At 40.4% G+C, this 18,496-nt stretch overlaps 1 protein-coding gene across 5 annotated transcripts in view; it reads left to right on the forward strand.

The window, feature by feature from the left end:
- Window positions 1-18,496, forward strand: part of CEP112 (centrosomal protein 112) — a 175,446-nt gene that overhangs the window by 141,069 nt on the left and 15,881 nt on the right. For 4 of the 5 annotated variants that reach the window (XM_075519264.1, XM_075519263.1, XM_075519267.1 and 1 more), the window contains one exon: window positions 16,254-16,343. In XM_075519264.1, coding sequence (XP_075375379.1) covers window positions 16,254-16,343 — 90 coding nt within the window. Of the gene's footprint in view, window positions 1-16,253; window positions 16,344-17,129; window positions 18,412-18,496 lie in introns of those variants that run through there. The other variant, XM_075519266.1, reaches the window with a different exon arrangement.

Here is an 18,496-nt window from a genome sequence, read left to right on the forward strand (position 1 = left end):
AGATACCTTTCTTATGGTGGGGCTGATCCCAGGAGCGAGCCGAAATAGCACCGGATTGCATTGCCTGATTCCAGCGTGCCTACACAATTTCCAGTATTTGTGTAAACATTTTTTGCAAACCTGTATGTTCTGATATAGGTTGCTTTTGGTTTTGTACTAATCATGGCGCGGGCTGCTCCAGGGATATCAGCAGGAGAGAGTCACCGAGGATTTCAGCTTTATACATTAAAATGCTCTTGCCAAAATTTGTGTTGACTTTAGAAATCTTCAGATTCCATTTAGAATTTTCTGCTGGCTCTCCAGCTCTCCGTGTAACTAAAACTCAAGCAGATCAAATATCAGAGTGTTTTTTGAAAAATGACTGGCGAACACGTTTGAATGGCAGATCACAGTGAAATAGAAATATCTTTGTTAAACGTACCAAGTTTTTTCATAATAGTTGGGCTTTTCTTAAGCGTAACAAGAGACACTTGGTGAATCCGATACCTGTGCCGGCTAACTATTTACCAATATTTAAAGGCAGGGTAGCAGCAGAATCAAGTGGTCAGTAGCACTCTTACAATTTTTGGAAGGCATGGCCTTTATTTTCTATAACTAGAGTGTTGTTTTCCATACAAAATGACAATACCTATTGTTTCCTTAGCATTAAAGGATTGGTTACAAAGAACTACTAAAGGAAAGCAGCCAAAGCTGCTGTATTTCTGCCACTTTCTTGCATCAGTGGAGTTGAGAATAAAGGAACTTTCCAAGTTACGGTACTGTTCTTGAAAAGGAAAAAAAGTATCGGGCAACTTTTATCTGTGTATTCAGTAGATCAGATGGGAAACTCACCCAGACAGCCTAGCAGGGGAGCAGCTTCTGCTTTTCTCAGTAAGCCTGGAGTGGTGTGAAGCAGCACCAAGTACAACATCAAAAGATACAACTATGCATCGAGTGTAAAGTTTGGGGTTTTCAAAACATCTGTCTAATTAGCACAACTTATAGATTTGCGAGTTCTAGCTCTGACTTTCCCTCAGTTTCATGTTCAGCAGAAGTGGCTTTTTCATCTAACAGATTTTTGGAAGAGGTTAAACCTACAAACACTGTCACCAAACCTGACCCCTCAGATCCTTGATATAAACCTATCCTGTTTCCTTCTAGCATCAATCGCCTTATTGTGCCCAGTGAGAAAATGTGAGATGTAGCTGTTAGCCAAATTTTTTTCTAGAAGAACGAGATCATTTTAATTGAATGTTATTATCAGCTAGTTCTTGTGGTTTGACATAGATTCAAAATGAAGCGGTTCATCTGCTTAAAGAATGCGTAGGCACTAATATAATAACCTCAGTAAGTTTTTGGATGCCTTCATCCTAAGGGAAATTGGTTTGACTTGCCCTTCAGTGGAAATTTTGTGTACTATTGGCAGCCAAAATAGCGCGAGAGTCCAGAAACAGAATAAAATTCTATTCCTGTATATCGTACTTTGCTCCTTCTCCCGTTAAAATTTGTATTGTAAATATTTTCAGTTAGGCCCAGTTCACCTTGTTGCCTTGCAGTTCAAGGAAACTGTCTCTGTGTGCACATATAGTACGTGTGTATACAAGAAGGTGAAAAACTGAGTTTTATTGAAAATATCCATTATTCCTTGAGGCTTTTGCACGTGAATTCTGCGCTTAATGTGCGTAGTCCATCTTGCATTGGAGTTGGGATGCCTTCCCCAGGAATGGTTTATTGTGGCTGATTCAGGCACCAGCTACAGTGTGTTGATTCTCTTCATTGATGAACAGGATTTGATATAGTAAATACTTTATTTGTTGACCCTTGAAAACATGCATGAAGAAGACTGGGGACTTGAGGCTGAAGCTCATTGGGAAGACTGGGAACCTCAAGACTGAAGCTTTTTCTTAAGCTTTTCTGTGCAGGCATCAATAGTTTTGTATCTTTGGCTTCTTCAGAGAGCCTGAGGTCCTCCAGCGAGAAGACTATTTTATGGAGCAAAGAGTTCACCTGTTTTCTTCTTCAGGGGTCTGCCTATTAAATTTATTCTTAGGAAACTGAAATAAGTGTTGCCTACAGGATAAAATTTAGGACTCTAAATGAGCTTCTTGGCAACGTTCCCTTTGCAACTGCCAGATAAGAGGACTGGAAGAGCAGTAAAGCAGAGATTAGTCAAGCACAACAAAAGACTTGCTCCTCTGACACAACCACTTTTTAACTTCTTCTGTTACTAAAACTGTCTCTGCTTATTTTTAGTTCAAGCTTTCACGGCACTGAAGTCAATAACTTCAATTAAGTCAATACGTTAATAATTATGAAAGCAAATCCTTCAGCACTGATGCACGTTCATGTATGAATCTAATCCCTGATACAACACAGTTATCTGCAGTAGCGGTGAAGATACCTGTTGGAACTGCCTTCACCAGCTCGGCCAACCAACCAGGAGACACAAATTTGTGTTTCTAATGTTGAATATGTCTCCTGCATTTGGCACCTCAAGAGAAATATATCCTCAGCGAAAACCCCAGATTGCCAGTTATGAAGAATTCATTAAGACCTGCTGAAGTTCAAAGCAAAAAGGCCCGTTCCTCGCAGGTCAGGGCAGCTCTTCTAATGGTTCCTGCTTTGCCTCCAGCAGCAGCTCATCTCCAGAACCTGTTTATTTTTCTGCCAGGACTGTTGGCAGGTGAATAGAGGTACATCAGATCACCTCACGAGTATTTGTATGCTGGAAACCTATGCCCTGAATATGCCATTTTCCTGGCCCAGCATGGCATGAGATCATGGGCTTCAAACGTGTCTGTGTTGGCCTTAGAAGACAAAACATACAATGCACCGTTCACTTCCTTATGGAGATCTGCCGTAAAGTCACAGCTCAGTTTTGCACTGGGGTTTGCTGTCTTACGGTTTAGACCATCGCAAAGGAATAACGCTTGCTGTGTGGGGAGGAAGGAGAACATCGCTCGACAAGGTCCTGAAAACAAATCAGATCATTTGTGAAACAAAAATGAATGAATGCAAGTTCTTCTAGAACCAGATCAGGAGAAAACAAAACAGTCCCTTTTCCTGGGAAATAACTAGTTAGGGCATGTCAGCACCAAAGCTTCATGCAGCTATACTGTGGTTTAGGAAAGCACAGCATTTGCCCTCTTGCCAAATGGGCAGCAGTGCTAGTCCAGAATTCATCCAGGCTCCTGAGAGTCACCGTCTCTGGGGTGCAACATTTTGATTTCAACAGAGGGTCGTACTAGCTCTCTGGATTAGAACTGTGGAAAAGATGTGAAAGCCTGAAGTGCTGTAACGTTTGCCTTTGTATTTTCTATGTGACTGCTCAGGGACTGCCATGGGTGCCCACATGTGGTACCGTGGTCCAGCTTGGCCCTTTTACTCCTGTTGCTGGTGTGACTCCCTTCTCACCCAGCGTCCACCTTTCCACCACCAGGATCTAAACTGGAGGAGACACGGGAAGAGGATGTGCTTATTCAGGGAGGGATGGTGCCTGCGGGCGAGCGTCCGATCCGTTGCGCGCACGCCAGGAGCCCTGGGCGCTCTCCGTGCTGCTGCTCTCTTCCAAGTTCGTTATGTAAGAGGGGGTGAAAGTACAAACGAGAGAAAACTAAACATGAAAAGTGAGTTTGCTTACTGAGAAGCTTGGGAGTGGCAGAATGAAACTGTATAAATAAAAATTCAGGCTACCAAACGTTAGGTACCTGCAGGAACACCTGCACAATTGGACCAAACCAGAACTCTGCAGGCAGCTTGAAGGAGAAATCTAAGACTTGTATTGGCTCTCTCCGGCTTCAGAAAAAAGCATTGCTTTTCTTGATATGGCTATATTTAAATTCCTTACATTTTTGTTCCTAATATTAATATCATTCATATCCTTTAACGGTTTTGCACTTGTAATTTGGCAACGTAAAACAGCAATTACTGAAGACTATGTAACAATTTGACTCGTATCAGTGGATTTTAATTGTCTGCATACCTGGAAACACCTTTGACCACAACTGTGCTCTAAGCTCCAAGGAGCAGCTCGTCCCTGATGTATTGTTTTCTTCCTTCTACCAGAATAACACACCACTTCTACTTACATTTGTGTAAATCTGAAAAGCAAGAAGGACACAGGAAAATGTGAAGTGATTGATGGGCAAAGAATATAGAGAGGTCTTTGTCGTCACTGTTAACGTTTATACTTGCCTTAAGCGTTTACATGCTGCTTTTTCCTTTCTACTGTCCTCTACCAGGTCTCCCCTCCGTCCTGAATCGTATGGAAATGTGCATTTGCAAGTCAAGTTTGGCGTTGCTGTGGACTCGTTTGCTAGCCCCTGTCTCTAATAACCCAGCCTTCGTGGTGTATGTGCGAAGGCTGACGTCCCTTCTCCCTCTTTAACTTGCTGTTGGCGAAACCTGCCTCTGCAGAGGACAAGCCTATTTGTGCTTCCTTATCAGATCCCGAAACTAGATCAAGATTTATGCAACTTTAACAACACCGGAATTCTTAGTTCTTTCACACTGCACCATGTATTGTTTTTCCTGCAGTTTATGTCTCATTTGTGATAAGGAAAAGTTTCTGAGTGTGCATAAAGTAGCTGGAAAGCTCTGCTCTTTGTGCTGCGCAGGTCTAATGAGATACGTTAGTATGTAGCTGCACAAATGAGAAACCGGTGGCGCTTTAGAACTTGATCTGTTTTCTGTTATTTTTAATGCTTTTGCATTTTAAAAATGTCATCCATATAAGAATATTTGGAACTACTTACATATAAAAAAACTAAGAGAAAATGAAAAAAGCCTGCCTTGCTTTTAGATGTGCCAAACAGGTTTGGCAGTCATTCGCTCAGCACTGATCAAGCGTTGCTCAGCCGGTCAAACTCTTGTAGCATTTTCTACCTGCACAGAAACATTCTCGCCAAGCATTTCTGAAACCAGAAGACACCAGCTGGGTTCTTTTTCTTGTGCAGAGCATTTTGGATGGTGACTGAAGTGTACCGTGGACATTGAGATTTGACACTTGTCATTCAAAAGCCTGAAAGTCCTGTAGAAGGTAAACTGCAGAGATTGTTTTGGCTCAAGGAAAATAGAAGTGGCTGCGCTGGGTCAAACTGGAGTCCATCTGTCTTCATTTTCTGGGACATGGTATCTGATAACAGATGCCCAGGAAAGAGTATAAGAACAGGCTGAAGATTTAGGAGCATTTCCTCAATATACTTTCATCACTCATGATAGTCTGAGGCAAAACATCTCCCACTGTACAGTTTCTGGGCTTGGCGTACCTGTTGGGAGTATTTTAACTGCCTTGGCATGACCCTGTGGGAGTTCCTTGGAAGAAAAAGCAGAGGGATAGCTTGGGGATGGCTGGTTAGGTTCAGGATGGCTGGTTAGGTTCACAAGTAACTCAACAAAAACTTCCGCTGTGCAGCACTGAGGTCCTCTCCTGTCTGCTCCTCTCCTCTCCTTGTCTCCTCTCCTGCGTTTCCACCTAAGACTTTTCTGCCACAGCAGAAAGATCCACTAACTGAACTAGCACAGTCCTCCAGCCATCATTCAGCTCAAAACTGGGTCAAAAAAGACTTAACAAAAAAAAAAAAATCAAAACTCCATGGAAATCACATCTGCTTTGTCACAAGTGTGGTAAGAGCTCTTGACATTCTATGAAAACTATATCTGAGAGACAGCAGTAGCTTTGGCGAGTGTTTTGCCCCTTCTCATCCTCTTCCTAGTTTGCCTGTATATAAATTACACCTAATTTGTTACCTGTATTGGTGACATTTTCAGCCTCAAAAGGTCAAACGTAGGGTGCTTGTTGTAAGTGCCGCCAAGCAGTTGGCTGTTGCAGCGAAGCTCGTACCAGGGGTCTCTACTGGGGAGTCCTCAGTCTGATCTTACCAGGGCTGGCTTGGAGGGGCACAGACCTGCTGGAACTTTGCAGACCAAAATCGTCCAACGTGCAGCGGTACTCAGCTATGCAACAAGGGTGGCTTTTAAGATAAGCATGGCCAATAAATTTAAGCTAGGCAAATGCTTAATTTTTTTATTGATGATTCCAGTTCAGCAAAAAAAGATTACTTTAGAGCTAAAGAAATAGGGTGGTGGGTGCTCCCAGAAATGGGTTATGCAGGAACTAGAGTAAAATGTTTTGAATAAAAAGCTAGCAGAAACATTTAAGTAGTCTGTGGAGCCTGACATTGTCCTTTGCTACGTGTATATATATATATGTCTGCCTATCTAAAATATTCTCCACTAGTACTCTAGAGCTCTAAAATGGAAGGAAAAACTTCTAAAGAAGCTAAAATAGATCCTACCCATGTCTAATTTTGAAAAAAATATGAACTTAAAGGATTTTAGAAATGTTTAGAAACATTGGCATTATGACAAGTATCTCTGTCATAACGTCATATGATTAACTAGATCAGAAACATTCTGGGATGTTCTGATCAGTTATGTTAATGCGTCTTTTAAAAAGTATAAAGCCAATGCTCTATAAAATAGATACTTGAAAAACAGTTTTCGTTTTCCTCAGGCTAGTGAGATTAGAGTTTCATAATCTGTTTGACCAGCTGCAGAGGACGTTCTTTTTCATTTTTTCTTTTTAAGTAAATGAGCTTCATCTCAACATGATTAAAAAAAAAAAGAATCAAGCTTCAAAAATGCTTAGTTTTCTCACATACTTTTAAATGGGAGCAATTGCATTATCATGTCTTGTTGCAAATGTAATTGGGTTGGAGGTCATTAAAGACTTTGAATAAAAGAATTTCCAAGTTTCCAAGTGTGTATCCTCCCCTGTCAAGAATCATCCCGGTTTTGGCTTACAGACGTAATTTTAGAAGATATTTCTTTGCTGCCTCTCACATCTTGCATGCGTTGAGTGTGCAGGCACTGTTGAGTCAAGCTCACTCTTGTTCAGTTCAAAAAGCAGTGGTTTGCCTTGCAAGTTAATATTGTTGATTAAGGTTACTTTGAAAGGTATAAAGACATTATTAGCTTTCTTTGTGTGTGTGTGTGTAAGAGAATGTGTGTTATTTTATATAATGGGGAGAATTCCAGCAATATTGGGCAGTCTGCTAGTTCATTGCACAAAATTAATAGCTTTTCTTTTCTTGCTGGGAATCAGATTAGCCTATTGATTAGAAATATCTAAGCCTTTCATATTTACTTTTTAGAAGAGCATAGCAAAATCAGATGTTTTGTAAAGCCTGTTAGAAATGTGTTTATTTCCAGGTCTTCGTGCATCTGTGACAAGGAATGCGTTTTAAGGAGACATTTGCAGAGCACCAGGGGTCTACTGGAACCACTGGTCTGTCTCCAGGTGTAAAGTTTCCGAACACCCACTGAAAGTGGCAGTTTGGTGATAAACTTACTTGGGAGCGAAGCCCCCGGCGGTGAGAAGATTGCCTTGTTCAGCAAGTGATTGATAAATATGCTTTATCATGAGTCACGTGTTCTCTAAATCATTGCAGAAAATTCTGCCCGAACCCCTGATGCTTGTTTTTGCGGAGCTGTTGGTAAGAATACAGCAAGCACCAAAGGCAGATGTCGTACTAGTTAATTTGTATTCACAATAGCAGTTTTTTCACTAGCACAGCATATCCATTGACGCGACATTTTAGACATTCTTACGGCATAGCATCAAAAATTCAAGAAGTTGTCTGAAAACGTTGAAGCCGACATCGGGTCTTCACAGGAAACCTGCTTCGAGAATGGCAGACTCCTTGCCGTTCCCTTTGATTGCAAAGTGTTTAATAAAAAGCAAATTAGGAAATGAAAATTGTCTCATGGATCAATCAGGCACGGCAGTTACGCCTGTTCAGCATTATCTGTCAGACATTAACCTGATTGGGAACGTTTTATTTTGTATAATAGTCTCAAAATCAGACTGAAAGGTTGACTTAAAAAATACCTGATGTATTTTGTGTGTGCTTTGAGGCTGATAACAAACTCTGCAGTTCAAGTTTTAATAACTAGGGGGGAGCTAAGAAACTTCAAAAGGTTCGTGATAAATGTTTTTGACAATGCGTCAGCTGAACATTAGGCAGAATCTTGGTAAATCCTCTCATAAGTGGTTTAAAATGGAGTTTTGAACTTTTCTTTCATAAGTGTATGCTTAAGATGTCATGGTATCTTTGGGTTTAAAAGATTCATTTTATCTGGTGTGTGTGAATCATCGGTGTTTCTGTCTACACCTCTGAGAGTGAAAGGGGAAGAAGTTCAGCAGTTTTCTCCTTTTGGCACCCTCTGCCCCTGCTCTCGACCATGAAACTCGTGGAGGCTGGAAAAAAGGGAAAGCCAGTTTTAAAGCATACTAACAAAATATTCCAGGTAAATATTATAGTAAATCTTCCAAGCTGACAAGCTTTCCGACTGAGTTCATCGCGACAGCCCTAAAAGGGCCTGGTAATAGACAAAGCAATGCTTGCGCATGGCAGCTGCTCGTTGGCTTTTGTGGTTCATTGAGAAAAGCAGATGAAAGCAAGTTTATTACTGCTCTTTGAACCTTGCCTCCCTCCCCCTCTCCTATCACCTGAGCCACTAAAAACAAAGCAAAACCAATTCCTTCCTTGGCTCCCCCTGAAAAAAATGCCTAACTTTACAATTTATACTGCTGTTTTCTTTGAATTTTTACCTTTGCAGGACTCGCTTTGCAGGACTCGCATGCATCTTTTGTGTTTCAAAAGAATTGAGTTTACAGCTCCATGCAGTGAAGCCCTGACTCAGCAAAATGCTTAGGCCCTTGCCTAATTTTAAGCTTACTAATAGCTCTGCTGGTGCTATCAAGGTGTTTTAGGGATATATGGCTAAAGACTTTGCAGAAAAATGGTCCTAAAACTTTGGTCAGCTCAACTAGATGTTTACAGAAAATGCCAAAAACACACCAATATTTTATAGGAGCAAAGCAGGAAAAAAAAATGCATGTTGACAATCCTAACAGTGCTCAGGGAATCTCCAAAAGACACCAATCCAGATGAAGTCTGATGTGAAATAATCTTAAAGGACTGCTCAGGAACTAATGCTGATGATCCACTCAAGAGCTAAAGCATGGAATATACTGCCAATCAGTCTCTTGCCTATGAATTGCGAAAAATGAAAATAGTGTAGCATTAGAACCTACCACACTGGAAAAATGTTTGCATCTACGTTTCTTTTCCATTAAGTGACCTACTTTTAAAATTTTTCACTACTCTTAGAGAGACTTAATTTTGGTTCTACAGTCAAAGTATTCCCTTCCTTCCTGAACCCCTTTCTTTCTTCCCACACTCCCTCAAGGGAAGAAATTCTTGTACTTCACAACGGCATCTCCTGCTGGCAAATCTCAGAAGCAATATAGGCTGGCGCAAAACGGAGCTGCTTGACTTGCTTGAATGGGCAAAGCCCACAGCTTGGGTGGTTTTGCAAGATCTCCACTCCCATTTTGAAATGTTAGCAAAGTGGGCCCGACTTCCAAATGTGCCCAGTATAGGGGAGTTCACGTTATTCCAAGTGGGAGTTGATTAATTCTGAACCTTTCAAAATCACCCCTTTTCTCTGATTCCTGACTGAAGAAACCTTCTTTTCATAATGATAGCAGAAAATGGGCAACCAGCTCTTTTAGGGACCCCTTTAAAAAGGTATTACCATTTGCATTTTCGTTCCACGTTGTAATTCATGTGCACTATTCAGGAAATAGTGTTTAGCGGTTAAAATCATATGTTAGGCATGAAGATTCCCAAATTTGCCATTCGGTCATCGTGTAGTGTGCAGATTGGTCTTTGCAGGACGTCTCTTTTTCCGCACCCGTACGTAGTTGTTAGCAACTTTACCTAGGCAATGAAGTTGAACTGATGGTAAAAGGCTAGGAGGACAGTGGAAGGAAAGCGTTCGAGAGATGTAAAATATTGCTTAAGGTGTTTTAATTTCTGTTCCTGAGGAGCAATAAAGCATAAATTTTCTGTACAGTCATAATAGTAATTGTAATGTTACCTATAGGATGGAAGAATAATTTGTGTTATTAAACACCGTAACTATTGTCAGTATAAAATAATAGATTTTCTTTTCTGTTGCAGTAATGTTGGCCCCTGCATATAGGTTGTGGAAAACTTTGTTTGCAAAAACAAAGCTATTGTTTTAACAAAAACCACAGAAATTTTGCCTTTCATATTGAATCAGTAGCATAATGAGTAGTGGAGCAATAGTTCAACATCAAAGGAGACTTCTTGGCTATATAGTGTGTTGCAACAACAGCAAAAAAGTTCCCACCAGAAAGGAATTTTGCCATATGTGAACAGCAAACATATGCATTAGGTTAAAACCATAAGATTTCCTTTGCTTTACACCAAAACCAAGAGAGAACTTAAGTATAGAGGTTTTCGAACAGTCGTGCGCTGGAATGCAGCATGGAGAACGAGCATTGTCCGAGGTTTGGAGCAGTGTCAGTGGACAAAAGCTCTATCAAAACCCAAAAAGCATTGAGGATGCACCACCAATTTGGCTCGAACATCAGTATTTCGCTTTTTAAAAAATACACTCGTTTTGCTCTGACTCATGGCATTACATCAGTGAGCTTCATAGAAATATTTTCCCAATGTATTTATTTGACTCTAAATTGTGAGACCCCACCTAGTATAAAGGAGAAGTTTTTGCCCAGACAGCCCATACTGCCAGCTTCGTGGAGAGATACAGGTACTCAAGATTGAACATTTTAATGATAAAACTTTAAAGCATCTCCATGTATATTTCTGGAACAAAATTTGCTTTCATTTTGGTTAACGGTCGCATGGATTTTCTTTAGAGTTCCAGAGCTAGGTTTTCTTCTCATGAATGGGGAGAGAAAACGCATCAATGGATGTAATTTGAATTTAGAAGGCAGTTAAAGAGGGGCCTCTATTCAGAATTGTTGTTGGCACATGTTTTGAGGATGTGAAGTGGAAGCCGCCTTCTGTGGGCATTAGTAAGGAGATAATTAAAACTACAGTAGGTAATTATGGTAGCTTTTATTACTGCATCTTTCATTAACTAATTATATTAATTTGGTAATGTTTGAAAAATTCTTTGAAGATGAAAAGTGCTAACTATTACTACCTTTAGTTGTATTACTCTGCACCGGTCATAAATATTGAGGTCTTTTCTTGATACAGATGCACATCCATGTGTGCAGAGTTGCTGGTACAGCCAATGAGAATTATCTATGTATATCCAAAAAAGAGTCTGCCATTATCTGGCATAATCTGAACAGGATGAGCAGTCACTTTCCTGCTGACAATTTTTCTTTCAAAGTGAAAATATATTGGTATTTAACATTTGTTTAGAAGATTTCACCTTTCCTTGTAAGTGTCATTTATTCAACCCTCCGTACCAGAGAGAGAAATCGTTGTGATGCCAGACTTGCCATTGATGTGATGGGAGCAGCAATCAAGCCCTGCCTACTCTCAGGAACACACTGATTTCCAAAAGTACAAAACTATTTCAGGCTGAAGAAGCAAAACATCACACCTTTGTAAATACAGTATCTTCACAGTAATAATCAATACCAAGTAATTAAAATTCGTAATGATTTCTGTTTATGTAATTCTTCCAGAACTGAATTTTCTTCCAGGAAATCCAACACTTCTTTTTTAAAATATCCTGTGGTTAAAGGATAATCAAATCAGTTTTCATATATTAAAGACTAAATCCTTCATATATTCCCATTTCATACTTGTTCCTGTGTTTCATAGAACTCTTTCTCTCACCAGCTTTTAGTTGATTTAGATTAAGCCCTGTAACTAATGCCAAAAATTTATTACTGCCTTGAAAAGGGATTTTGTAACGCTGGCATCGTACCTTTTTGTCTCTCTATGGCTCCTTGTCAAAACTATACGCTTTATGAGTTGGTTTTTTTTTAAAAAAACAAAACCTTTTTTGCAGCCTCAGCCTGGCACCCAGAAGTCAGGCGGAATCCCTCCGGCCTCACGCACCGTCCCAACGCCCCTGCGAGCCGCGCAGGCCAGCCGCCGCGCTAACCCCCCTCTGCTGCTCTGCTCTCTCCAAAGCCCTCCAAGTTCCCGTGAGCAGAGCTGGGTTGGAAATAAACTTCATTAAGCTTTTTGCTGGTGATAATCAAGCCACAATAGAATAATAGGGGAAAAAAAGTGCCTACCCAGAAATGCCGTTCCGATGTTCCTTTCTCCTTGCAGGTCAGCCAGTACCCAACTGTTTCACGTATCACAGGGACAATGATGGACTCGTCCACCAGCTCCACTGAGGACCCAAAGCCTGACCGTAGTATTTCAGTGGCGGCGTCTCAAAGCCATTACTTTTCCCTTCCATCCTTCCTGTCTCTCTCAATGTCGTATGCGACCAAAACATTTACGATATGATTTTATTTTAGGATCCTTTCCATTTTTATAAATAAGTCAAATGAATGTTCCTTTTATACAGCTGTAATTCACCCACATTGTTGCAGTAGAGCTTATTATCTCATTTACATTTTTAAGTGCCTTTCAAAGTGTAGGATATCTGGGCTGGAAAGCAAAACATTTCATTTCTTTGTTCTCAGGCCAACACAAAGCACTTCCAAGGTCAGGTATGGTGTAGACTTTCAACAGCAAACATGTTTACTTGGCATTTGAAAGCCGTTTTAACTGAAAAAAAAATACTGACTTTATAACAGTGATGTAAGGCAACTTAGCAAAGCTGAGGGACGGGGATTAATTCTGTACCTGGAAAAATTTAACTAAATAAGTTAGGCTTTGTTTTCCGTTCAGGGAAAAAAGCCTCTGACACTTAAAAATTGGCCTGTTTTTTTATTTTTTTTTATCCCTTTTTCTTCATCTCAGCAGTTATTAAACCTAAGCTCTGTTATTCTTTGGGCAAAATCTGACACTTTGAAGCTGTAGAATAAAAACTGCATTTCTAAACAAAACAAAACAAAACCCATTGTTTAATTTTTACAAAAGAGATGTTCTGTGGTGTACCTGAGGTAAGTCGTCTGCTGTTTTTAAGAGTATTCTACGTGACAAAAGCTGCTCTGTCAGATACAGAAAAAGATTTGAGGGTACTGGGTAGCTTCAGAAACAGCTATCAGCATTCAGGCTCTGGCCACTGGATATGAAGCTTTTTAACAATAGAGAGAATTTTCAGTGTGATCTTCAAAAGGGCACATTATTCGTGACATCCATCATGATTCCTCCTAGAAAATGAAAATCATGGGCAACAAACTTGCTTACTTCTAATTACTATTTTCAGAGCTAATCATATGCAGGAATCGACAGCAACCGTGAGATTTTGATGTTACTTTTTTTTTTTTTTTGGCATGGCTTTGATCAAATACTGATCTTTTGGGTTTACTTTTTTGTCCTTGTGCTGATAGGGAAGCCGAAATACCCGAATGAACATTAATTACTCGTGGAACATCCTTTATACACAAAACTAGATTCTGTGAAGTGACCGGTAGGAGAGCCGGTATGCAACACAGCAGTAGTCCAAAAATGCTCAAGTTAGAGGTGTTCATGACTGGTCAGAGGAGTTAGTCTTTTTTTTCTGCCTTCCCAATACAAAACGTACCAACAGCCAGTTATGATGCGGTTGGGAAAGTCTGTAAACTCATACAGTTTATTCTGGTTTGGACAATTGGTGAATGGATAATTACAAGACTTGATAGTTTGCTACGCTTATATGCTATAGTAAAAATACCTTATTTCTAAATTGTACTTGTTTAAGATGTTGTCTGCTCTCATAATGAAACAAAATACATGCACTCCACGCTGGCAAACGCTATCTAGAGTAGGTGGACCTAACAAAGACTGTATTATCTGAATTTCCCAAATTAAATTACTTTAAGATGCATTGCAAACCCTCAGATTTAAAGGAACCTCTCATTTTATGCTCTGCAAAATTTGTTTGTCTGTTGTAAATAAGAAAAGTAAAAAAGGAGAAATTAAGGAAGGAAACAGCAGCGTACCAGTTCTCTTCTTTGCCACCATGTGGTTGCTGTCTTTACCATTTACAATTTGAGATCCTGTTTTGTATTCAGTACGTGCAGATTTGTGTGATGGAGCGTGATAGAAGTCTGTTCTCTGAGGCGAATATGTACCTATATATACATATACATTCGCATATATACATACTATCTCTTGACCATCTCCGAAGTCCTGTGAAAGAGTGAAACTTGCTCTTGAGCACAAGGAGGGAGTCCGGGTGGGACGAGTGATGGGTAGCGAGGTTGCCTCCCTCCTCATTTCCACCATGCCAGGCCGTTTGGGCTGTATAAGCTGATCACGTGGAACTAGCAGAAGACGGGTCATACTTTGTAGTTTATTCAAAACGTGCTCTGTGAATGTTCCTGGGAGTCGTCCCGTGCTGGTTATGTCTGGACACTTGGGAGCTACGGCAGGACTTCTGTCAAATGAACTGGGTCTTTGGTGATCTTTCTGATACGTGGAACGGCCCTGCTCCTTATCACATTTCTACATTGCATGACCTGATCATTTTAGTTTTTAAATCAAAGTATGCTCGTTTGTATTTTACCTTACAAAATTAGGTGTACAAAAAGCCTACAATTCACACATATATTTCGTTATATTAATGCAAATTCCTGGTACTGCAAGACTTGTTGGGTACTGAAGACCGGTTATATATTCAAAGCCTGGATTTCAACATTTCTCAGAAGCAGCGATAGCATAAAAGTCCCTGGGTGGATTCGAAGTTCATGCTTGGGTCTGGTTAAATTTTTTGGCATCAGAACATGTAATAGTCTTATAGCTATAAGACTTTAAAGTTAATGCCTGGCATCACTTCAAAACAATGTGCAAGATCTATCATAAGTAGTCCTCTTATCTTATCTCAATAGCAATTTTATCCTGTAAATGATTTGAGAGTACAGTATTTCAGCGCTGTGGAAAAGAGCAAGGGCTTTTTTCTGTTAAGTCTTTGCGCTGCGAGTACTTTTAATGATCCTGGTTTATGTACGGGTATTCTACTTGGGGGAAGCAACTGTTAACCGTATCGCACGTTCTGCAAAGCGCACTGGAGTCGGTGGACTCGGTGGTCTCTCCTCTCCAGGGCTCTCTGCAGAAGGTCTCTGCAGCTCAGCTCCTTGAAAAGCAACACCGGCGGCACCTGCAGTGCCACTTCTAGCGCATCTCCGCTGCGAGTCCTTCCCAGGTCCAGTCCTGACTCCGCGCCGCGCTTTTCAGCCGATGGGTAGCCGTGCCCTGGTTTCCTGGCATACAAAAGATAACTCAAAATATTCCCTTTCTGCTGCCGCAGCCGCCTCTGCGTTGATGTCAATCTAACATCCACATTGTGCGCTTTGCTTCAAGTCAGCGCTTGCAGTTAACAATGCCTTTATTCAAGCTGACAACATAACTAAGCTTTTAGTAAATGTGTAAGTAAATGTTAAGTGTGTATTCAAACATTCAACAATGACTAGGAAACTTTAAAAAAAAAATCTTTGAAACATTGTATTGTTTGTTTGGTGTGTATCTGTTAGAAATAACATAGACTATCAGTTCCTTGGGGCATGACTGTTCTTTTGTTAAGCACATAACAAAAAGATCAAGGCTCTGAGGGACTGCCGTAATAACAATAAATATATAAGAAGAACAATAATGACAAAATAAATTTGTCAATGCATTTTATGAGCTTGGTTTAGAAGTGATTATTTCTGAACTAAATAAAGACTGGATAGTCGTGGTAAAGTGACATGATCGTAATATTCCTTTTGTTTATTGCCATTTATACTTCATTGGTAGATCACATGCTAGACTTTACTATGGGGCGGGAGGGGAGCCCCTCATCTCAGCGAGCATCCCGTTTCAATAATATGGAATACATTTTCACTGCAAATTCCAGACATGGTTTTCCAGAGAGAGGGTTATTCTTCTGGCTTAAAGGAAAAGTTATTGGTGCACTGCAAAAGCGTTCCTAGGAAGCACAGGTTGTAGAAATAAGATGGTAACGAAAATGTGAGACATTTGCAATTGCAAATGCAAATGCAGCTGTTGCAATTGCACTATTTCCTTTTCTCTTTCAGTCTTTGAGGATATTTGTTACATTTTTGGTACGAATACTTGTAGCCTATAATACGATAGAACTACTAAGATTTAACTACTCCTGTTCAACCAATGGTCCGACCTGTGCAGAATAACTTTACCCAATAAGGGGGGCCCGACGGGGTCTGTCGCGTCTTAGCAGCTATCATGTACGGCTGGAAGCAACCGTAGCCAAAGAGCCGTACTGATACTGCACTGTTTTCTGACATTACCTATAAGTTTTTCTGCCATCCTGTGTTTCTCACGTCTGCTTTGCACCCGTTGGTATTGTTTCAGGTCTTACAAGATGAAGTGGAAAGTTACCGCGTTCAGGCACGGGCTGCAGAGAAGAAGCTGCAACGCAGGGAGCTGGAGACCCACGAGCAGGTACCGGGTGCTGTCCCCCCCAGTCCTCTTCCCTTGGGCAAGGAGGTTCGATGTTTAAAAATAATATCTTGCTTCAAAGCAAAAGCACATATTTTCCTGCGAAATTTTCAGCTAGCTTTCTTTTCTGGTTTTTTTGGTAATAAAAGAGAATTAAACTGTCTGAACCCTACAGGCAAATACTTATCTCACGCTCTCTATTTCAAGTTGGTATTTCAACTATTCTAGCTGTTAAATGATGCGTTTATTTTGAACTGACTATACTGTTTTAATAGAGGTTTCTGAGACTATTCTAACCTGTTGTTTAATGGCTTGTATGAAGAGAATTATAATTGGACAATAACTGAGCTCAAAATAATCTTTATTCCTGATCTTATGCATTCATTGTCCTAGCATGTTGTCTGTAAACAGTTCCATGTGATTAATAGCGCTAAAATTATTCTGGACACTTCCAGTGAAATTAGAGATTTGGTGTGCTTCAAGCAAAATAGTGTATGTAGTTTACAGACTAGTATTGAGACAGAAAGTCAATGATCTGCATTCCAACCAGATTAAATGGAAGTATTCAGGAAAATACTTGGTGGTGGATATCTGAATCACATACAAATGTACAGATTTCTAATACAAATCAGGTTTTGCAGCATTTGAGAACTTTATTTGGTGCTGAGTAAACAGTATCCATAACATATATCCTATATAAAGCATTTCTAAATCTATACCTGCAGGAATAGTAAGTTGGGGTGGTTGTAGAAGGGTAATAATCATTAATTTCATATATTTTTTCCCCAGTTGTTGTCATCCTACTTGCCCATGGGAGCCCTCGTTCACCCTTGCTGTTTACAGTCATGTATCTCCTCTCGGGAGAAGGTGGCTAGTCGGTCATTAGCTGCTCTGCTCTCTTCCCCCTCTGCCTCCCGAATCTTGATGGGGGGCCAGGTTCACCCTTAGCTGCAATGCTTGCAGCATCAGAGGAACTGGGTGTAATGAGTGAGTTGGCCTACAAGCATTGCATTTTGGCTTCAAAGAGTCTCCTGGAAAAGAAGAAGGAAAATGAGCTATTTGGTGCATGGTTGTCCCTCCCAGGGAACAGCACTGGCCTGCATGCTCTGAGAGTCCTCTTCCAAATCTCTTTTTTTTGTTGTTTTTTTCTTTAATCCTTGTCACTGCCATTTTGCTTTTTTTCTGACCCATTTTGAGAGAGGATCCAGAAAAAGAAACAAAACCTGACTTGTGAAATACAGAGGTAGAAGGCTAGACATGCAGATTCACAGGATGGTCCCCCCTTTCTGCCTTCAAGGTTTTCTCGTACATGAGCACCTGGTCCAAACCAACCTACAGGACTATGCTGTCCACGCTAGAGTAATGAAGGACGAGCTCAGCTGGTAACGCCCCATTCCCCAGTATAAATGGAACAGAAATGTTACTTAAATGACACTGCACCATCCAGCTTAGAGCTTTTCCTGCAAGGTGGTAATATGTTAGCGGACTTATGGTAACGCTCGTCTCTGAGTCCGTCAGCGGTCTTGCCTCTGCCGTTCATCCACTGGGACTTTCTGAAGAAGCTGGCGTCCTTGAGGATGTTTTTGTTTAGGTGGCTTTGGTCTATTTTGCAGACAAACTTTTTGAAAGTTGTTAGTGTGTCTTCTCTGTGACTGGTTAATCCATTAGTTATGCTTATCTCTCCAGAAGAAGAATGCAAAAATGACAGCTCTGACATATTTCCAGTTATTATGTCTTGGCCAGGCTACCTGCAAACATGTTCATCAAGTATCAACAGTAGCTAACGACTCAGCAGCCGATCAGGGAGTTGAAATGTTTAAGACAGTAACTTAGAACTTGCTTTCTGCGTTTACCAAATATTGTCTGAATCGGAATTGCATGAAACATCAACATTTGCGCTGGCACTATTACAAAGGCCACTCTTCTGAGCTTTTATATGTCTATAAATAAGGAGGAGAGAGGGTTAAACAGCTTCTGTTTTTCATTAAAAGCAAAAATCTTGTGTTTTGATTCTATAACAACAACAAACAAATGAATGAGACATGAAAAAACATTTTGTTGTGCTTTTAATTAAAAATAAAAAGCTGTTTCTCGTTACGGCTTGTTGGGTGGTATCTTAGTGCTCCATGTTTGTCTTTTTTTCAGTGCAATGTCCT

The sequence above is a fragment of the Mycteria americana genome, chromosome 16 (assembly GCF_035582795.1).
Source record: "Mycteria americana isolate JAX WOST 10 ecotype Jacksonville Zoo and Gardens chromosome 16, USCA_MyAme_1.0, whole genome shotgun sequence".
In the NCBI taxonomy this organism is placed as follows: domain Eukaryota; kingdom Metazoa; phylum Chordata; class Aves; order Ciconiiformes; family Ciconiidae; genus Mycteria; species Mycteria americana.